Raw genomic sequence first — 21,313 nt, 5'->3', positions numbered from 1 at the left:
AGTTCAGAGAAAAAGTAAATGGATTTAGGATTATTGCTGTCTTAGAGTGATATTCTGTATGTCAGTGATATGACAGACATCACTTCTTCCCCAACAATTGCCCAATATCAGCAAATTTATTCTTAAAAAAAAACAACCTCCGCAACGTTTTCTTCTCTTTTTAGAGGTGCTTTATGTGTTTGCCTTGAACTTAGCTCTCATGTCAATCAGCAGCCTGCAATCAAGATTTCTCCCCGTGTCAGTAACCTGAGAGACGCCTCCTTCTCCTCTTCTGAATAAATCAGTCTACAGTTTCAAGAGGGTGATACAGGAGAGAGTATTTAATTGCTTGCACATGAATAATACATTTCTGTTGAGGTAATGGCAATGTTCAGTTACAGCACTCTATGCTGAACATTAATTAAGCGACATAAATTCCTCCTAATCCCTGATGAAAAAGCACTAATGTTACTATAACAGGCTGATGATACAGGGACTTGTAATGTGTCTGTAATTCACACTAGAATACTAGTTTTTTTGCTTGTTTTTCGCAGTTTTTCTATGTCGCTAAAATAAAGTATATAGTATGTTTCTAGTAGCTTCATATGCACAATATTTGAAGTTTTATATTTTGAAGTTTAAAATTTTTTGGGACTTCTCGATTTTTATTAATTTATTTTTCCTTTTTTAGAGTGGTATATCGTGTCCTTTTTTATTCTTTTTTTTTTTTTGTAGTTTAGGGTATTTTTGATATTTTTCCGCTTTTTTTTTTTTTTTTTTTTCTTTTTCAACCCTGTGTGTACGCTCGTGCTGCACGGAAATAACTCCGCTGAGGACGCACGCGGCCAGCAGGGGACTCACTCCAGCTAATCATTTCAACAAATGGCACCTGCTCGGTTCAAAGGAAAAGCCGGGAGGCCACGGAACTGCTGCATCCTGGTTCGCTCTAAAGTCCACTCTGAGAAGTTCAAGAAGCTGGAAAGACTTCGGCGTGGTCACTTGCCATATTTCCACACAAATATAAAAATATCAGATCAACCGGAACAGGTAGTAAGCGACAGCTGCTCGTCAGATCTCGGTAAGTGGCGGCATTTTGGAGAAATTGAAACCCTTTAATAATCGCCTTTCAGCAGCGGCTCCGTTTCATTTGTCTTAAAGGTCTTATTCATCCTTCAAATATGTGATTTCTTGAGCCTCCAAGAGAGATAAGACGTGATATTGAGTTGCGTAGTCTGAATGGAAACAGAAGAGTTTCAGTCAACTCTTCCCCTCTCATGTTCCTGCCGTGCATCGATTAGCAGTGACTTTCGTAAGTACTCAGCATCTGTGATCGGCCGCAGTTTGGCTGCTTGTGCTTCAAGTCACTTTCATATATAGAGAAATACAAATATTTGTTTAATTTGTAAAATGACAAGAACACTTGTGTCTTCCTGAAAATACTAAAAGGTGGCCCAATGGGGCATACAGGTGCTTTGGCAGTAGATCCAGATTTGCAGACCACGATAATATCAAATACATTTTTAAGGATGCCCGTTCGAATATTTTTCTTTCCTCCTCCTCCTTTTATCGTAACTGTGTGCCAACAAACTGGATTAACTGGTTGCCCATCAGCAATAAATGCAAAGTGGACTGTGGACTGCTTCCCTTTTCTTGAACACCAAAGGAGCGTCCTCTTGAATCAATTATGAAGGAGGCTGGCTTGAGAATTGACTAAATTAATTATGACCAAGTAAGAGTGAGTCTCTAACTGAACAGTGACTACCTAAGGACACGCGGACTGCAACGATATCCTGTTTCCCCACACCAGGAAACAGCCTCTTATTGTGCCAAGGCTGGGTGATGTTATGGTCCTGTCATGCTCCACGTATCAAAGTCTATTTCCTGCAGCAGGTGATGGGTGACCGTTACTGGTGAGGTGTCTTGGAGCAGGTGTGTAAGCAGGGTGTAGTGTGTCACTTATTAATCAGCGTGGGAGATGCAGTTTGAGCCAGCAGCGTCCCAGCCCACCTGATGCCACGTGGGTCCTGGAGGACTGTGGCCGGAGCAGGTGAATTCAGATGTTTACTGAGAGGTGTGGTGTGTTTGTTCACTCTCTCCACCTCCCTGTTCTCCCCACCCGCCCTGTGGGACTGTTTCTTGAAGGGAGGGAGGAGCGAGGTTGGCTAGATTACCTGCTGCTATGACATTTGTACAGACGCACAAACTGGTTTGAGGAATTTATCTTTCGTTTGTCATCTTTCTATGAAACAAGAATAACTTGCTGAATGTTTGGCGAGTAAAGGCAGGTAAGGGTTACAGAGGAGTGGGTTTTGAATGAAATCTTTTAAAGAGCTCAGCTGAAACCCTCATAACATGCACAAACATTTTGCTGGCAGCTTAGTTTTCCTTTTTCTCTCTTTAACAGCCTCGAGGACCCCCATCCTGAAACATGCGTCTCTTCCTACGCCGGCGTATGTCCCCCCTGAAGTTGGTGCTGCTTGGTGGGACTCTCTTCATGGTGGTCTTAGTGGTTCTCCAGAGGGATGTTGGCTCTTCGGCTCCTGACGACCCCTGGTTTCAGGAGCTGGTGGACAAGAAGGACAAAGTGATGGTAATGGTCCGGGATGCCGTCAACAACTTTGGCTTCCAGATTGGAGCTCCACAGCCGCCATCACGACACGAGCAGCCCACCGAAGACGTCAACTGTCCTGCTGGATTCTACACTCAGGCTGAGCTCAAACCTCACCTGGAGAGACTGCCGCAGGACCCTCTAAGCCCCGGGGCTGATGGAAAGGCATTTCAGAAAGACCACATGTCCCCAGAGGAGGAGAAGGAAAAGGAGGAGGGCATGACACGGCACTGTTTCAACCAGTTTGCCAGTGACCGCATCTCGCTCAGCCGTAGTCTCGGGGATGACACAAGGCCTCCAGAGTAAGAACATGTTCTCAAAATAAGCTGAGATAGTTTGGACTAATCACTGTTTTACCAACAAGTGTGCTGACATGTACACAGCAGGCCAGATAATACCTCGTGTCTCAGCTTGGGTCATGCTCAGAGCAGTAAATTATTTACATGTATTTTCATATTGTGCTCTCCCTTATCCTGTAAAATCACTTACCATAGCCATACCATAGCTGCATGTCAGTATCCTGGATAATAGAGACTGAGGCGTTATCTGTGTAAATACTTCCACTCACTCTAAGCTTTTTAGCCAACTTGACATGGCAACATATCACAAGCTCGATAGCCCATGAGCTATTTGCTTTGTTGAACTTTCGAGTGACTTTCTACATGTACTGATTGATTCACTGTTTGTCCACGGTGCTATTTAAAGTGTTCATAGGCAGACCTTGAATCTCTCTGCAAACAATGGTCTGTTATATGTGGCATTGAAACACTTTCTGTCACTGTCACACTTCCTTGTCTCTCTTTGTGTTTTGACATGACTCACCTCGCTCAGGTGTGTGGAGAGGAAGTTTCGTCGCTGCCCTCGTCTGCCTACCACCAGTGTTATTATTGTCTTTCACAATGAGGCTTGGTCCACCCTCCTCAGGACGGTCTACAGCGTCCTGCACACTTCTCCTGCTATCCTGCTCAAAGAGATCATCTTGGTAGATGACGCCAGTATTGCAGGTGCGAAAAATATAAACACACAGACACGACGACGAAACACAGAGTTCAGTTTTATCATCGCTTTGCTTCCATTATTGAAAACGGATGTAGTGCTGACATTTTATTTAATGACGTGATGATAAAATCTAACATTCAGTGTAAACTTTGTGTTGCACAGAAAATTTGGACGGCGAAGAGACGCAGCGTGATAGAAAATCACCAGCTAGTTCTGCTGGGTTGTTTCTTAAATAGGCAGGGGCCAGCTGCAGAGCACAAACAGGGAAAATGTAAGTGTCAAGTTGTCAGTAGTTTATTGATTAACTTGGCCTTCAGAGTTTTTAGGGCAGCATTCTAGTCATTTCTTTGATAAGATAACCATGGATGATTTCAGCATGAGATTTTTAGCAGCATGGACACACAATAAGGTTTTACAGATGGCAGAAGAGGCTTACATCAAGTGTAACATGCGGTTAACAGAGTCATAATTTGGAATTACCCTGTGTATTTTACAATGTGCACACAGCTGACATACACATTCATGAGCACTTGACAAGTTGATAATAGACTCTCCCAGTTTACCATCACCCCAGTGAGTGACAGGTTGGTAATGATAAAAGAGGAGTGTCTTTGATGTGCAGATTTATATGTTCTGAAAGTGTTTTACAATCGAACGTGTCAGTACTGTGGAGACACTGTCATATATTACAGTACACCCCGTTAGTTTCTTATTTGTTTTGTGAATTAGTTCATCTTGAAGTGTATCCATATGCAGAGGTTTGCACACTCTGTTTGGATGCCAAACTGTATGTACTGGTGCATACTGTGTGCTATTACTATAAAGTTGAATCTCATCGAAAATGCAGATCGGGTTCACTACAGTGATACAAGTAAGACCAAGAGAGCTGACAGCTAATATCTGAGGTCTCAGATCTTTCAGTCCCTGCACCAGAAGGAAATAAATCACTATGAATGACGTGAAAACTCTCTGACACTTCTTTGATCAGAGAGTCATTATCTTCTAATGTGTGCCTGTTGTTGTGCCAGGTCTGTTTCTGCAAGCTGTTTTAGCACCTTTATATAAACCTTGTAAGTGTTGACACTGGCTTGACCAGCGCTGCAGAGTAAAGCAGGCAGTAATGAATCATTCACACGGCTAGCTGTATCGTTGGATACTTAAGCATTCAGTGTTATTGACCTACTGACTGAGCTTGAAATATCCTCTGTCAGTTATGTCTGTCATAAGCTAATGTACCATTACCCTCAGCTGTATGTGCACGGTTGCTTTTATAACCTAACTTCCCTTTTTGCCACCAGAGCAGCAGTTCTCTGTCATAACGTTTAGACCTGGTTGGTGGATTTACTTAGACCGAAACTCATGACAAATGTGTGGCGTGCATTGTGGTCATAATTGCTCTTAGAAGGGAAGTGTGACCCAGTTTTACCGGCAACGTTTCCACTTGGTTGCTATTTCTTCTGGCATTGGTCTCACAGATGTAAATGTTCTTGTTTGAGTTTTTTTGTTTTCCTTCTGAGGCAATGAGTCGTTTTATTAAATACCAGGCTGAAAATAATTGTGTCACTTGACCACACGAGTTTGAAGTGTAACCACATCCGACAGCGATGTGGTTAAATAAGACAACACTTTCACCCGGACATCTTTGTTTTACATTAAGAGGAGACGGACGCTATAATGTTTTTGTTCCATCAGAGCACCTGAAGAGCCAACTGGAGGAATATGTGCGTCAGCTGAAGATTGTCCGCGTAGTGAGGCAGCGGGAGAGGAAGGGCCTCATCACTGCCAGGCTGCTTGGTGCCAGTATCGCTCAGGGCGAAGTGCTAACCTTTCTCGACGCACACTGTGAGAAGACACACAACCACAACATACATAAGCCACGGTGGCCATTTGAAGCAGCTGTGTTTAACTCATTGGGCTAATTAGGGGAAATAGGGGTTAATGTGGTTAGTTTAGAGACTTATTATAAATGTACATGCTACTGCAAAGAAGCATCTCATAGTTCTTATAATTCTCTAGTTTGTGTTTTATGGCACGATTTTATATAAAATAATTATCATGATTTTTTTTGGGTAATATTAAGGCCCAGTCATCCATTAATTATCCATGTTTTGGGACAATTTAAAGCTCCCTTTCACATGGTAACTTCGAAGTAGACAGATTATTTAATTGATATCTGTTGCAGCTACAGTGTATTAAAATCAGAGAACACTTAATTACAGCTTGCTTGAAACAAGCATCTGTGGTTGGTTAGAAAATGTACCTGTGATTAAAAAGAGAGAGCTCGAATTGAAGCGTAAACTTGACACGTAATCACGTTATTTGAGGACAGGTCATATGGAGTTAGAAATACTTCAACAGTTCTGCCAACCTCAACATATGTTGTGACTTTGGTGATGTTGCACAGCATTGGAGATACTGATGCAAAAGAGGAGATGTATCAAATAATTTGGATATAAGCGCTATCAGCATGTTCATGAAGCCATGCATTGACCTATCATAACTCTCTACACCTGAAAGTAGACATGAAGTGATCTCTGTCCTTCCTCTCATGTCTAGGTGAGTGTTTCCATGGTTGGCTTGAGCCCCTGTTGGCCCGCATTGTTGAGGAACCCACTGCTGTGGTCAGTCCAGAGATCACCACCATCGACCTCAACACCTTCCAGTTCAACAAGCCCGTGGCGACCAACCGCGCTTACAACCGAGGTAACTTTGACTGGAGCCTGACTTTCGGCTGGGAGCCGATTCCCGAGGAGGCGAAGAGGCTGCGCAAGGATGAAACTTACCCTGTAAAGTAAGAAGGATCACGTTGGTTTCACTTAGAATATCCTGAATCATTTAAGTGTCTAAAGCTTTTGTATCTGCCTATGAAAATTTCAGAACCCCTACCTTTGCCGGAGGTCTTTTCTCTATCTTGAAGACGTACTTTGAACACATTGGAACATATGATGACAAGATGGAGATCTGGGGCGGCGAAAATGTGGAGATGTCTTTCAGGGTCAGTCTCTCAATCTTCACTCCCACAGTTCCACATATTATTGAATAAATCTCCCTGTCCTTGTCAAGTTAGTCTGAATTTACCCGTGTCAAATGTGGTTTACAGGTGTGGCAGTGTGGGGGTCAGTTAGAGATCATCCCTTGTTCTGTGGTGGGCCATGTCTTCCGCACCAAGAGCCCCCACACCTTCCCCAAAGGCACAGAGGTCATCACTCGCAACCAGGTGCGCCTGGCTGAGGTCTGGATGGACGAATATAAGAACATCTTCTATCGCCGCAACAGCATAGCTGCAGCTATGGCCAAAGAGGTCAGTGTGACCTGCTGATAAGAGTAACAGTATTCAGATTTAGAAGCACATGGATACAACACCATTTATCGCCTTTATATGCAGTCCCCATTAAAGTAACAAGTTGATGCAATCATGTAACTGTAAGTGATTGGTTAGATTGTTTCCCAGAGTTTTAAATACACTCCCTTCACTGTTACAGCATAAGTATGGCGACATCTCTGATCGTCTGAATTTGAGAGAGAGGCTTCAGTGCAAGAACTTCACCTGGTATATAAACACAATCTACCCAGAGATCTTCATTCCAGACTTAACCCCAGAAAAGTTCGGAGCAGTAAGTCACGTTTCCCTTTGTCTGTATGTGGATATCAAGCATATAACACACAGCACATGTTGCATAACTGCAGCTGTATCTTACTGTTATTTTGTGTTTGAACCAGATTAGAAACTTAGGATCTCTAACCTGTCTGGATGTTGGAGAGAGCAACCAGGGAGGTAAACCGGTGATCATGTACCAGTGTCACAACATGGGAGGAAACCAGGTAGAGGGACTCTCACTCACATGTGAAATTAAGAATTGGAGATAATTCGGTGTTCTCTGGGACAGTTGGGTCTCTGATTGGGTATTTGTCTCTTCTAGTACTTTGAATACTCATCTCATAAGGAGCTGCGCCATAACATTGGGAAGCAGCTGTGTCTTCATGCCACACCCCAGCCGGAGCCGGTGAAGATCGAGCAATGCCAACGGAAGGGGAGGGGGACCATTTTGGCACCACAACAGGAGTGGATCTTCACAGAGGTGAGGAGCACTGAAGGAAAAGCTCGACATTTTTGGAAACACACTTATTGGCTTTCTTACAGAGAGATGGATGAGAAAACCAATATCAGTATCATATCTGCCTGCTAAATAAAAGGCTGCAGCTAGCTGCTAGCTTACCATGAACACAGGGAGCTTCCTGACTCATGTTGTCACCGTTGGGTTGCCAGGAAACTAGCAGAGGCTCCAAGAAGTCACTGTACCCAGCCAAGAAATATTCTGGCACATAGCCCATCATATAACCACAAAATGTTGATTGTTGCTTTGCTTTCTGTACTTATTTTACAAACTAGATATAACATGTTGATTGGTGAGTCTTGCAAGTGCTAATGGATGGACTTTATCACCTTTGGACAGAGCTAGCTATGTATTTCCTTCTGCTTTCAGTGTTTCTGTTAAGCTAAACTAACCAGTTACTAGCTGAGGCCTTCATCTTTTCATCTGACTCTTGGCAAGAAAGCAAATAAGCATATTTGGCAAAATGTCATATTTCTTCAGCCGAGAATGGTTGAAGGAATAGTTCAAGAGTTCTGTATTGATATTTATTTAAGCTTCTGTATTAATTTGCCTTTTCTCTGATATTACTCTGCAGGAAAATCTTCTAAAGAATCCCAGTAGTGGCCAATGTTTACGGCTGAAAGGAGACCAAATTCATATGGACCACTGTAATGTTGCTGACCTCTTCCAGCACTGGACCTTCAGCTGACCTCCCAGTCTGCCCATCAGGTGACCTCTGGCACCGTGTGTCCCCTTCCTCAGACTCAGCTCCGAGGAGCCAACTCAACATTGATCCAGGAGGGCTTCATGCCGTGGAGCCTGGGGCATTTGGCCAGACTGAGTTGACAGTTTAAGATGGAGGACAGTAAAGACAGTCACATCTGTTGGAGCTGCTCGGGCTGGCCTTAACCTGTTTTAAATATATTTATGATGGAAACTACGGAAAGGCATTTGATGGTGGTTGGGCGTTATAAAACAGAGTGTGGACTCTTCATTCATGAGTTGCAGTTTGACTGTGGGGCAGTGGCTGTTGATGCAGTGATCTTAATTCAGTGAATTTACACTTAAGCTAAAATCACTATTCAGGTGACTTTTTTTTTTTGTCTGACAATGAATGTTGAAATGTGACAGTATGACGCAGTTTTACAAAAGAGTAAGAGATGTTTGTTTTTTTTAAATAAAAATTCTATGTTGTGTCAGATAAATGATCATTTGTTATGTCATATATGTATATTTTAATCACCAGATATATCTAGAAAAGCAAAAAATATATTTGAGTTGTGACTAAAAGCTTTGATCTGTCCTGAATAACTGTACTACTGTACTGTATGTGTACAGTAGTAATCTTCTATAAGTACTAGAGTTGTGTTTTAGCTGCTGCTTGTGTACAATTTCCTGAAAGAATAATTAACTCTGATGCAATGCCAGAGGTTATTTACTGATAAGACCTTTCTGCAACAAAGTCCTAAGACGTTCTCAGTCAGAGGCACCTGTTAATGTTTGCGCAACATTTGTCCAAGGAGTGGTTCAGGAGCGAGACACATTCCTTCACATTGTTTTCAGCCTTGTTTGAATAGACTTGAAATATGAGTTAAAGTGAATGGGCAGGTTCCAAGAGCCCATTTAATTTTCAGGCTTCTGGACTACAGGGGCAGGAGAGCTGTGTTAATACAGCCAGTATGTACATTATTTCTTTGCAACAATAGGTGGCAGCATGAACTCACTGAGTTTTTCTGCAAGGTGAGGATGACAGTTGAAATTACTCCATACCGTGTGTGTCATGTGGCCATAGAGAAATAAGAGCAGCCACAGTGGGGAGAGACTGAGACCAGATGGGCCTGAAGATGAGCACTGAACCTTTGACTCGCTCTGAGGTGTTTGGACAGCTCAGGAGGGAGCTCTATGGAGAGGAGCAGTCCAGTCACTCCAACACGCATATTTTCATAATCCTGGGAGCGTCTGTGAGTACAACTTCTAAACTTCTTACAAAATGACATGAGAAACCGCTGTTTCCTCTATTCTGAAAGTATATCTGATGCACTCGCAATTTCCTTTTGACACAACACAAATCTGCAGAAATGATCAGTTTGTGTCAGATGTTAAAAGGTGCATTGTAGAAACTCTTGTTTGCTGAGGTCAGCTTATCTATCAGGGCTTCTATCTGCGTTAAACTACAAACAGTGAAAAAGAGAAAAATCAGATTTTAAAGTGACTGGGGCCCAGCAGAGCTGACACAAAGCCTTGCAGGAGTACAATTCACTGGTGAATATTGCAGTGTGCTAATCAGAATATGAAAGCCGGGGAATGAGCATGTTGACTGAAATGTGCTGCATGTACTTTTTCCTTTGTCAAGCGTTGAAAGAAGGGGAACATATTGTCAGACTGCTCTTGGCCTCCGGCCCAGCACAAGTTTCTAGTTGTTTTTTTCATCTGTTTTCCTTGTTTGTTTTCTATTTTTTTTGCTAAAGCCAGTAATCTATTTAAATTTTACATGCAGCCTCAGAGTCCTGGGAAGAGGCATGTGTTCAAAGTTCTCACATTACTCAATCACTCCACATGACCGTGACCATTTATTTTGAAAGTTTACCTACTCTTTGGACTCTTGATTCTTTTCAGCCCCACTGATTATCAGTAGAGGTTCGTGATCAGATCTCTCTCTTGCTTGTATTCTTTGCACAGGGGGATCTTGCAAAAAAGAAGATTTATCCAACTTTGTGGTGAGTGAAGCATTGCTGCTCCAACACCAAACAGACAGAGTTGCTCTAAAGTAGTTAGTTCAGTTTGTATTATGAGGAGTTTGACCCTCGGCCGGTGTTCTGCCTCACTGCTTTTGACTGACTCTGTCCCCTCCTTAGGTGGTTATTCAGAGATGGCCTGCTCCCAGATGACACCTACTTCGTGGGGTTTGCCCGGTCTGACCTGACTGTGGAGGACATCAAGACAGCATGTCTGCCTCATATGAAGGTAGGACATCTAAGGTTGGCTATCTGAGACGAGACTTGATTGGTTGGGGTGTGCACTCAGGAAACGTTGTTCAAAATTTCCCTCAGGTAACTGATGAAGAGAGTAAGTGTCTCTCAGCCTTCTTCAGTAAGAATTCCTACCTGAGAGGCAGGTATGACGATGACAGCTCATTTGCTCAACTCAGCGCTCATCTGTCGTCTCTGCCCGGGGGAGCTGATGCCAACAGGCTCTTCTACCTGGCTCTGCCACCCACCGTCTACCAGCATGTTAGCACAAATATCAGAGCCCACTGCATGAGCAGCAGGTCAGTGTCTGTTATACATTAATCTGTAATGCACAGAAGCAATGGCTTGTTTGCTGTTTGATCACATTATTCTTATCATGTACGTATGCTTGTAAAACAGAGGCTGGAACAGGGTAATTGTTGAGAAGCCCTTTGGCCGTGACCTTGAGAGCTCACAGGAACTGTCAGCCCACCTGTCCTCCCTGTTCACAGAGGACCAGATCTACCGCATAGACCACTACCTGGGCAAAGAGATGGTCCAGAACCTCATGGTGCTGAGGTAACAAGCTCCATACACACTTTTCCAAGCCCTTTATCACTGGTACAAACCTAAACATCATGGTAGATACGATTTTTGGATTTCAAAAGTACTGATTATCCTTCATCTCATCCATCCTGTGTCACAAGTAATGAGGCTTTTATTTTTGCAACGTCTTATTCTCTCACTTCCAGGTTTGGAAATCGCATCTTTGGACCCATATGGAACAGGAACAGTGTGGCCTGTGTGGTCCTCACCTTCAAGGAGCCTTTTGGCACTCAGGGCCGTGGAGGATACTTCGATGACTTTGGTATCATTCGGTGAGAGACAGTGCACTCAGATAAAAGTGAAAACACTGAATACAATGTTATTGTGACTCTGGAGCCTCTGTGTGCCTGGATTACAGTCTCTGTTTCTTGATGTAGAGATGTCATGCAGAACCATCTCCTCCAGATGCTCTGTTTGGTCGCCATGGAGAAACCCGCTTCCACCAGCCCGGCTGACGTGAGGGATGAGAAGGTGAAAGCAATGACTGGACGGCTGGAAATAGGACTTGTGTGCATTTTTTCTGTGTATGTCATTGCAGTCGTGTTGATGTGCTGTAGGTGAAGGTACTGAAATGCATAGCCCCTGTTGCTGTGTCAGATGTGGTCCTCGGTCAGTACGTGGGGGACCCCCAGGGGGAGGGCCACGCTAAGCTGGGTTACCTCGATGACCCCACAGTACCAGAAGACTCCTGCACACCAACCTTTGCCACCGCAGTCCTCTACGTCCAGAATGAAAGATGGGACGGTACGGCCAAACATTTTCTCTTCTTTCTTTTTCCCTCGCTTGTTTTATTCTGCATTTCATGACATTTTCTCCCTTCATGCTCGTCATCACGTCAACCACCAGGGGTACCATTCATTCTCCGCTGTGGTAAAGCTCTGAACGAGCGGAAGGCAGAGGTGCGTCTGCAGTTCACCGACGTGCCAGGAGACATATTTGACAGCCGCTGTCAGAGGAACGAGCTGGTGGTGCGGGTGCAGCCGGATGAAGCCATTTACCTGAAGATGATGACCAAGAGGCCTGGGGTTTATTTCAGCCCAGAAGAGACTGAGCTGGATCTCACCTACAGGAGCAGATACAAGGTGCTGCAGGCATCCACTCACCATTCAAGTCCAACCGTCAGTCTTAGAATATTTTTTTTTTCTACAGTCAGCATGATGAATAAACTTGCTTATTCAGAACTTTTACTTGTTTCCAGACTTTCTAAACACTTAAAAGTCTGATATTTGATGTCTCACAGTGATGATACTAAAAATAGGGGAGAGGTGTAGAGATGCACCAAATATGCTTAAGACTGTTCTAAAGTCTAAATCTAAGTATCTAAGTAATCTAGTCTTAAATTGCCCACCCAATTTTTGAATACTCTTACTCATATTACCTCATCCATCATTATCCTATCAAAGTAAATCCTCTTTCATATTAAGACCTATCACTCAACCTGAAATAAGCAGGGATCTACAGTGTTTCAACACCTGCCTCTTCTTCTAGAACGTGAAGCTCCCGGATGCTTATGAGAGGCTGATTCTGGATGTCTTCTGTGGAAATCAGATGCATTTTGTCCGCAGGTTGGTTGTCATATTTCCTCTCGTAGTGTATTTTGTTTTCATGTGGTATTTTCTGACCTAAACCTCTTTCTGTCCCAGCGATGAGTTGAAGGAGGCCTGGAGGATCTTCACCCCCCTCCTCCACCAGATAGAAGCAGAGAAGATACACCCCATCTCCTACACATATGGAAGGTAACATCACCTGTTCAATGTGAAATGAAGACACAATGCATGTTTTCCTTTTTCCCTTTTCACTTCTCTTCCATCCCACTTTGCTTTGTTGTGTCCACAGTCGCGGCCCGAACGAGGCGGATGATCTGGTGAAGAGGGTGGGATTCCGCTATGAGGGAACATACAAGTGGGTGCAGCCCCACACAACATGATGCCTTCTGTTACACACACGCATGCATCACGTAACTCATGAACACACACACCACTGTGGGCACGTTTACAGACAATGAAGTTTACTGCAATCTTTCACGGCTGTACCATCTGATTTTGTCGACAATAAAAAAAACACTGCTTTTTCTCCCTAATCATACAAGAATGAATGTAGTAGCCTGATTTGAGTGTTCACCTGTAAATTTCTAAATAAATCGTCATTCACTCTTGCACCTGCCCTTTCTTCTTTTCTTTCTTTTTTTTTTTAAATAGCACTGGCCACACCTGTAACCTTTATGAGACTTGTAGAGTCAGAAAATCTCTATTTTCATGATTGTTTGAATGTTAAGAATATAAGCCTGTTCTCTGCTGTCAGCAGGCCTGTGTTTACAGTCATCACTAAACCACGATGATACTGAACGTGATGCATGCAAAGCAACACCACCATTTAGTATTTACACTGGGAGGGCTTGTTGGTCTGGTTTGTAAGAACAGTTGACTCTTAATAACAAAGGAGACACGTTTGAATGTTTCAGGTAAGAATGACTTCCAGGTAGGTGTTTTAAGTTCAATTCAAATAAAAAGGGCAAATAATTGTTGATAACATTTGGAACAATGCATGAATGAGTTGTAACATTACGACCTGTGTCTGTCTCTACCAGGTGCGTGGTCTAGCTGGAGCCTCCCATCTACAAACACACACACATTCTCACACACACCCGATCAATAACATACCCACTGGTGATCCTGCCAGGGCCGTGGGAAGTGCAGCAAAGATGAGCATGTGTTTAAAGAACTTCTCGATTTGCTCTTTCATGCATTATTTGACTCATTTGTTGATCATTTACTGTCTGCAATAACAATAAAATGGCCTGTCTGTGTGGGACGCTATATCGAGAGTAAAATTGTGAAGATATTTTTGAAAATGTTCAGTTTGGATCACATTAGAAAAAAACAGTTCCCACTCTCTTATTCAGTTCAGGTACACTGCACTGCTGAACTAATGCTGATGACAATAAAGCTTAAAAGCAGTCAGGTCAGCCTTTTTATTGCATTAAAGTTTTTTTTGTCTGTTAAATTCTGTTGACGTTCCCCATGATTTTATTCTCTGGAAGTGAAAATAAATACAATTTGCAGAGCAGACACGGCAAACAAGCTTTTTGTGCAGGGAAACCTGCATTACAGGTAAGTGCATCTTTTAGCAAATAGTGTTTTTAAAGGAGCAGCATTCAACAATCATGTAAGAATAAATAGTTCTTTTTTTTTAATTATTGCAATATAAAATTACCTGAAATATTAGGAACTCTTTGGCCATGACAGAAGAGGTTGGCGGGCTATTCTCTCAGAAAATTAACAAGTTAGCCTTGCCTTAGAGAACATTCTCATGGTCACTTATCTCCAAAATTTAGGTGAGGGGCTATTTGTGTATGATGTCCTTTCACACTTGTCATTTTCACAGCAGTTGTGCGCAGCTGCTGCATCCTCGATGCCCCTGGCAAACAGACGCACCAACTGGCCGTGAATCCTGAGAGAAGAAGCGAACGCAGTTTAAAACCGTTCTGCTGAGAAATGCTCATCCTTTCTTCTCGTGCCATTGTACAACGTTGTACTCTCTTACCTGCAGAGGATGTCGGTGCACGGCAGAATCTCACCATCACAGTTCCACACTGACACAGCAGGAGGTTTCCTGCAGCACATACCACACAGGAAGGGGGGCGCTGTTTTCTGCTTGTTTGTCATTTCTCGGCCTGGGGGTTTCTCTGCCAGGTGCTGCTGAGATCCATTCCTGCTCACAGTCTCAACATAGCCACTCTCTTCTTCATCTGTCCCTCTGCTCACGCCTCTAATCTCTTCATATCCTTCCTCGCCTTTGCCAGAGGGGAGAGAGAAACGGACTGCCTTCACACGGTGGACCTCCACAAAAGGCAGGTCAAACTAAAGAATAAGGGAGAGAGAGATTAAGTGAAGCACTGCTGAAACTTGCTCGTCCAGCTTTGTTTTAATGTGGAAGTGTCCATACCTGGTCCTGTGTGCTGGTGTGCCTGTAGAGGAACTTGAGGAATCCCAGCAGGTGAGAGTCCCATACCAGGATGAGGTCCCCTGTTCCGTCGGCCAGGTGAGCGGAGGGAGAGAGGCCCAGGGGACTCTTAGGACACGAGCTGGACATACAAGTGAGAGACACACACCTGAACTTGCCCTCCACAGTCACCCACTCACCTGGAGAGACAAGGCAAAGAGACATGAGGCCAAGTTTAAAAAAAAAACCCAAAACACTGCACATCACTGATGATTCTTGAAGGACACCTCACTTCTCATGTTTTTCCCAAACTGACCACACTTGTTTGGATTTCTGAGTGTGTTGTTGGTTTTAGACCAACTGTAGCATAAATCTGAATTCTTTTTGGTTTTCGTCTTTGCGTTTTTCTTGTGAAGTACTGGACAATGTCACCTCGTCAGCCCTCTATAAATAGCTCAAATAAAACAGTCGTAGAAGGAAGATTCACACTGTGCAACCTGGCGAGGGGTTGCAATAAGACTGAGCTTTTTAGAAGGTCACAAGCCAAAAAGGATTTTAAGTTTATATGATTTGTGCTAAATGGGCTAAAATATACAAAACAAACACGTGATTTTTTTGTGTGTCTATGTTATTACCTTCTGAGTCACTACTGAACTGGCTGCAGTGGGAGCTGTACAGGGAGCCTGAATCTGAAGAGGGGGGGAAAAGTCGTTCTGTGCTTCTGGAGCACACACTGCACCTAAACACACACACACACACACACACACACACACACACACACACACACACACACAAAGAATTTTCACTCTGTTTGCAAGTCTGTGAAATAACAAGTTCATCAACCTTGACACCCATTCATAAGAGCATCGTAAGCCATTTGCTGACAGCCAGAGGCAGCTGCCTCAGACAAAGACCCAGGCATTGTACACTCTAACAGGAGGCCAAGGCTCACCTTTCATCAAGATCAAGTTCCTCCTTAAGGTGTACCCAACACCTGAGTCGCTGCTGCTGGTGGTAGCAGTTACGGTATCTCAAACAGTGAATTTGAACCGTGTCACTAGTGCTTGAATTATAATGATGCTACTGCCAGGGACGCTTTCTCTCTGTATCCCATTAGAAGGTTAAAATCACCTACATCTGTAGATGGTTAAGATAAGAATGAGGACTCACAGAAAGGCTGAGAGTAATCTAAGAACATGACAGGTTTTCGCCACTTCCACAAGCTCAGATTTTACTATGAGCTTCTTCCAACACCGCCACATTACGCCCATGTTTTCGTCTTCTTTTCAAGGTCTCACTGGCCTTAAACAACTGGAGCTCATGGAGAGACACTACATAAAAATGTCATTGTAGTGGTGTTGTTTACAACTCCTCCCGAAAACAAGATGACACACGTCAATGGGTTTATCCTGAGACAATAAACTTGTGACTGTGGTACAGGGAAAGTACTGAAAAAATGCCAAGCAAACAATAAATACAAGGTACTTGACCAAAGCATTATCAAAGTAGAGTCTGCACAATAGATAACGCTCCCACGCTCCCAGATTTAACATGCTTTCTAGCATTTTTATGGGACCATGATCTGGTGTTAACGATCTAATCTCATTCTTTTTTGAAAATCTGTTTTGTGTTTGTCATTATTTGCACTGTGCGTACTCTCTTCTTTATGTCATGACTTGTCAGAAGTTGGTGTTTTACCCTGAGAGGCAGCGTGTTCTATCTCTCGGGCTGGAGAGCACCGGGTCAGCTGGTAGATACTGAACTATGCCTGCATAGCTTCTGTTACTCAGGTACACCATTGTGCCTGGACAGAGAGAGCAGTCAGGTTAGCTGAAAATGCACAACACTACAAATACACACGACATTTTAAGAAAGAGCATATGCAGGGAAATGTGGTTTTGTTGCATAAAATGCTTTACAAAAGACGATGTGCATCACATGCAGGCCTGTTATCTTGATCATAGTGACAGTTTCAGGATGTTTTTTGTAAACTCTGAGCTAAAAATAAATACAGAGATCTAACAGCATCTAATGTCATTCAGAATGTCATCATTTCTGTGCTCTAAATGACTCAGTGCACACCTGAATAGTCATATCGCAGAGGTCCCATCCAGCGGTGTTTTTCGCTCTCAGCCAGAACGTCTCCATAGAAGCCATAGCCCAGCAGAGACACTGAGTAGCGCACCAGAGCAGAGGCTTGATGGACTGAACACACGTCCAAAGGCTGAGAGTCTCCTGCAAGGCATTGTGGGAGACTAAACTACAGAGCTCTGGTTTGGCAAAAACTGTTTAAAAGGCGATACAAAGAGTGAAAGTGTTTCCTCACCAATGATAATGTGCAGAGCTGAAGTAACAGGATCAATCACCCCCACTGTGGCATAACACACACAGTCTGTGGATCCTACAATAGATGAGACACAACAGGACGTGTGTTGCAACTGCCTTTAATCTAACTCTGTCAGTTTATAAAAAAAACAGTGTCATTACCTGCAGGAATGATGCCAATATGAAGTGGACAAGGCTGTAAAGTGACAGCAGGATCATTCTCACAAAGGCCTGCCTCTTGTTGCGTCCGCCCAATCAAACCATGAAGTATTTCACTGAACATGCCATCCCCACCCACACACACCACACTGTTATAAACAAACAGAGGAGTTTCTGTTAGGAGAGCACCTCCCAGCCGGCTTAGCTATTGTAATGCTCTCATACCACAGTATTTGCACTGGACTGCTCTCACCCATCGAAGCCTGTCAGGTCTTTCTTCAGGAGGTGGTCCCTGGCCTGGTTAGCCTGCTCAGTCACTAAACAAGAAATGTTATGATCGCTGTACTGTAGATCACTTTCATTCATTTTGTCAAACTTTTCTCAAAACAGATGAAGGCAGTATGACACGGTTTTGCTGTCTCTTACCTATTACATGAGAGCTGATGCCAGCCAGCTCAAACAGAGGGGCAACCAGAGAATGGAAGATCTTTCTTGCTTTCTTTTTCCCTCCAAACGGGTTGATAAACACCAACAGCCTGTGCGGACGCAACGGACCTAGAGGGTACATTTGGAATATTACAGTCAGCAAACTCTACTGTAATTAAGAAAATTATTATAGATTTAGAAGACAGTCTTCTAAATAGATTTTATACATATATATAATGACTTATTAATAATTCATCCACTAATACAACCCTGTACCCCTTATACAACCCTCTATCATAAAATAATTGATTCATGAACCTTGTACCTTGACACAGGAGATTTAATACCAGCTTTGTCTAATTATCCATTCTTACTGTGGGTTTTGAGAGCTGCTCTTAGGTATTTCGTCCACTGGTCTCTGAGGACCCGACTGGGGCAGCTGAACTGGGTCCTGCCCAATCTCCATAGTAACCCGTGAGACCCCCCACTGCTGCAACGCTTCACATAGAAAACTGGTGGTAGAAGATAGATAAAGAAGACGAAACCATGCTGTGAAACCACAGTACTCGACTCATGCAAAGTGGGGCTTTATATACACACATTTGACTAAATGGTCAGTGTGTTAGGCATCTTGTACGTAAATTATTATCTCATCCCACTTTAAAATCAACGGCAAATGACGTACAATGCTTTAGGCTGTGTTATTACTATTTACTTCAGCATTGGCTGTGGCCGTATGTTTGTGATATCGGAGAGTCTCCCAAGAGAACCCACCCGTGAAGTCTTTGTCCGTGTCCTCAACTGACTTCCGGGGCAGTATCTCCACCCGACCCTCCTCCACTCCAACCACCTCCGCCACAGGTACTGAAACTTTAATCACACAGACAAACAGCACAAACTTCGGTGGGCATGCGTCTTTGTGTGCAGTGAATGGAATATTTCAACCGCTATCATCAGTCCTCACGGCAGATACTTTTACTCATCATAGCCGTTAAAGCGCAGGTGTCACTGATAAAATGAATACTGACTGCATTCCACACCGACTCTCTGTCTTATGGGCTGCCTAGACATGTCAAATTAGCAAAACCACAGGTGCCACTAATAACATTAGTGATCACTGAATTCCATTTAGATGCTTCAATGCCGGCTCACTGTCACACTGTCATGACTTACTGAGACACTTCAACAGAGACAGAGCCGTCGTTAATGTTTTTAGTAACACCTGTGTTGCTTAACCTACAATGACAAGCCAACTGTCCACTGTGAAAAGGGTCTGTTGTGCAGGACGGCTCACTGACACACTTTAAAAGAGTGAGGCCATCATCCATACTGATGATAAGTCAAAAGGTCAACACTGGGTCAATATTTTTCAGTTTCAAACACATATCAAAGACAACATACTGTATATTGTCAAAATATATGATTACAATCTGTAATTTTGTCATCCTGATTGGCCGTACTGTACTGTGTTGCTCTACTCTGTATATACATGCCTGCTCAATGCTGCCTCAGTCGCTCTTCCTGAGTTTTCTTTCATTTTTTTGTTTCCTGTTAAGGGTTTTTTGGGGGGACTTTTATTGAAATCAAGGGCCCAAAGACAGAGGATGTGATATACGGTACAGATCGTGTTCAAATTTATAATCATTATGTTGTTTTAAAAATTAAGTGTCTCAAAGAAAACACACAGATGTCTTAAAAGCTTCCAATGTGTGTGTGTGTGTGTGTGTGTTGATTTGATAGTTAAAGCACAGACCCTATATTATAGCATGTGTGCCAGGAGGTGCGTGAGCTCTGCAGGCTGTGTTTTCAGTCAACTGTCAGTAGGTCGTGTTTCATGTTAGTGCTGTTTAACTTGTTCTTCATGTCTTGCAGCTGTGGGCTTAATTAGCGCTGCCTACTTGTGATAATGCAGAAAATGGCATGTAAGGTGTGCTGGAGCTGAAGTTGGTTTTACAGTGTTTCCTAAGCTACATGTTAAGAATAAATACTGTCTTGTGTGTCATCGGTGCCACTTGTGCCAGTTCAGTACAGACAGGAAACATGTTGCGGTGTTGAACAGCAGCGACGTAACTGCGAGGAAATATGTAAAGCGACAGATCGGCTGATGTCGTGGACAGTGAAGAGCCACCTACCACTTTTCTTGTCGTGATTCTTCTTATCCACCTCGGTCCAGTTCAAGTGCCAGCCAGTCAGGACCGCCCGGTATCTCTTATCCCCGACCCACAAACTTGACTCCAGCCTCAGGTCGGTCTCCATCTGGAAACGCGCTCCAGCCTCAGCGTCGCTCTTTCCCGTTTCTCACAAAGCTTAAAACTCATAACTATTACAACTCTGAGCAGCAGCAGGTTGGCAGTCCGTCCTCGCCATCAGTCGCCAAGCCACCACCAGAGTCCTTCACTGACATGTAAGCGTCTTCCTGTCAGTGAACCTGAAGACGCATCCAGACCATTGTTCTGTGAAGTGTTGATAACACCGCCTGGTGCACAGGATGTTATTCTAAAAATATCTGGTTCCTCTCTCGTCCCTCCCTGGTGACACCTGCTGTATTTGCATGCTGCACTGCTGATTGGACGCCAATGGTTTACCTGGAGCACAGCATATTGATCAGCTTACATCCTAAATATTTGATTATTTAGGCCTGACAGGTTTTCTTCTCAGCTACATAAAAACACTATAAAACAATTTAAAGGGAAACATTCAGCATTCAAGGACCCAAAAGACTTACTATCACATGAAAACTTGTGAGCTTCCATGGACTTTCCCTCAAGGACTTGGACTTCCCTCACATACTTTAAAACTACTCATTTCCTACATTATAACAAATGCCTGTTACAGTATATATATTTAGTGTTGGAGCTGCAGCATTTTCACTGTTTCAAAGTCAATATAGTAAAACAACATGGAAGATTGACCTGATAGTACCCCCCAGGGCAAAAAGGAACTTTTTGGCCACCATTAACCACCAGCTGAGGGTGGGACTGTAAAATATATAATAATCTTACTACATACAGTATTTTAAAATTCTCCACAGTTTGCTGACTCTCAACAGCCTTTAATATACCATAATATAGTATATTAAAGGGTACATATTATGTACCCTTTAGGTCTGTTGCACCTGCACAGCTGTTGGTGTTTATCAACCCATTTGGGGGGGGAAAAGAAAGGAAGAAGGATTCTCTGGTTGCCCCTATGTTTGAGCTGGCTGGTATCAGCTCTCATGTAATAGG

At 43.3% G+C, this 21,313-nt stretch overlaps 3 protein-coding genes across 5 annotated transcripts; 2 read left to right on the top strand and 1 right to left on the bottom strand.

Annotated features, from left to right (window-relative positions):
• Positions 1-854: 854 nt before the first annotated feature.
• galnt6 (UDP-N-acetyl-alpha-D-galactosamine:polypeptide N-acetylgalactosaminyltransferase 6 (GalNAc-T6)) lies at positions 855-8,827 on the top strand. 3 transcript variants are annotated; one of them, XM_076741289.1, is made up of 11 exons: positions 855-1,057; positions 2,384-2,889; positions 3,419-3,591; positions 5,279-5,428; positions 6,143-6,377; positions 6,464-6,581; positions 6,687-6,887; positions 7,069-7,200; positions 7,307-7,408; positions 7,507-7,665; positions 8,276-8,827. In XM_076741289.1, exons 2-11 carry the CDS (start codon positions 2,408-2,410, stop codon positions 8,387-8,389), a joined length of 1,866 nt encoding a protein of 621 aa, XP_076597404.1. In that variant the 5' UTR covers positions 855-1,057; positions 2,384-2,407; the 3' UTR covers positions 8,390-8,827. The 3 variants fall into 3 exon arrangements, with proteins under 3 accessions (XP_076597404.1, XP_076597406.1, XP_076597405.1); XM_076741291.1 differs by lacking the exon at positions 855-1,057 and adding an exon at positions 1,984-2,026; XM_076741290.1 differs by lacking the exon at positions 855-1,057 and adding an exon at positions 2,184-2,264.
• Positions 8,828-9,387: 560 nt separating this feature from the next.
• Positions 9,388-13,389, top strand: LOC143327650 (glucose-6-phosphate 1-dehydrogenase-like). Its single transcript, XM_076742110.1, has 12 exons — positions 9,388-9,641; positions 10,360-10,397; positions 10,536-10,644; positions 10,731-10,948; positions 11,049-11,207; positions 11,381-11,506; positions 11,612-11,705; positions 11,792-11,978; positions 12,081-12,316; positions 12,723-12,799; positions 12,878-12,970; positions 13,071-13,389. The coding sequence occupies exons 1-12, from the start codon at positions 9,513-9,515 to the stop codon at positions 13,159-13,161; spliced, it is 1,557 nt and encodes a 518-aa protein (XP_076598225.1). The 5' UTR covers positions 9,388-9,512; the 3' UTR covers positions 13,162-13,389.
• On the bottom strand, positions 13,383-20,526 carry LOC143327648 (ceramide kinase). Its single transcript, XM_076742109.1, has 13 exons — positions 20,219-20,526; positions 18,861-18,956; positions 18,461-18,598; positions 18,087-18,215; positions 17,914-17,977; positions 17,664-17,809; positions 17,503-17,577; positions 17,259-17,411; positions 16,875-16,980; positions 15,812-15,915; positions 15,180-15,376; positions 14,778-15,094; positions 13,383-14,684 (listed from the first exon to the last, which is right to left on the bottom strand). The coding sequence occupies exons 1-13, from the start codon at positions 20,340-20,342 to the stop codon at positions 14,552-14,554; spliced, it is 1,782 nt and encodes a 593-aa protein (XP_076598224.1). The 5' UTR covers positions 20,343-20,526; the 3' UTR covers positions 13,383-14,551.
• Between the last annotated feature and the right edge of the window lie 787 nt (positions 20,527-21,313).

This window comes from Chaetodon auriga, chromosome 10 (genome assembly GCF_051107435.1).
Source record: "Chaetodon auriga isolate fChaAug3 chromosome 10, fChaAug3.hap1, whole genome shotgun sequence".
Classification (NCBI taxonomy): Eukaryota; Metazoa; Chordata; class Actinopteri; order Chaetodontiformes; family Chaetodontidae; genus Chaetodon; species Chaetodon auriga.
This window is presented reverse-complemented; position numbering and strand designations above follow the sequence as displayed.

Excerpts from the sequence above, each read along its gene's own strand:
- galnt6 (XM_076741289.1), top strand. The coding sequence starts at position 2,408 with ATGCGTCTCTTCCTACGCCGGCGTATGTCCCCCCTGAAGTTGGTGCTG. Across the intron at positions 2,890-3,418 it reads GATGACACAAGGCCTCCAGA|GTGTGTGGAGAGGAAGTTTC; the intron begins GTAAGAACATGT and ends CACCTCGCTCAG. Across the intron at positions 7,201-7,306 it reads CCCCAGAAAAGTTCGGAGCA|ATTAGAAACTTAGGATCTCT; the intron begins GTAAGTCACGTT and ends TGTTTGAACCAG.
- LOC143327650 (XM_076742110.1), top strand. The coding sequence starts at position 9,513 with ATGGGCCTGAAGATGAGCACTGAACCTTTGACTCGCTCTGAGGTGTTT. Across the intron at positions 10,645-10,730 it reads CATGTCTGCCTCATATGAAG|GTAACTGATGAAGAGAGTAA; the intron begins GTAGGACATCTA and ends AATTTCCCTCAG. Across the intron at positions 12,317-12,722 it reads CCTACAGGAGCAGATACAAG|AACGTGAAGCTCCCGGATGC; the intron begins GTGCTGCAGGCA and ends CTCTTCTTCTAG.
- LOC143327648 (XM_076742109.1), bottom strand. The coding sequence starts at position 20,342 with ATGGAGACCGACCTGAGGCTGGAGTCAAGTTTGTGGGTCGGGGATAAG. Across the intron at positions 18,957-20,218 it reads GAATCACGACAAGAAAAGTG|TTTCAGTACCTGTGGCGGAG; the intron begins GTAGGTGGCTCT and ends GTGTGATTAAAG. Across the intron at positions 18,216-18,460 it reads AGCAGCTCTCAAAACCCACA|GTCCGTTGCGTCCGCACAGG; the intron begins GTAAGAATGGAT and ends TGTACCCTCTAG.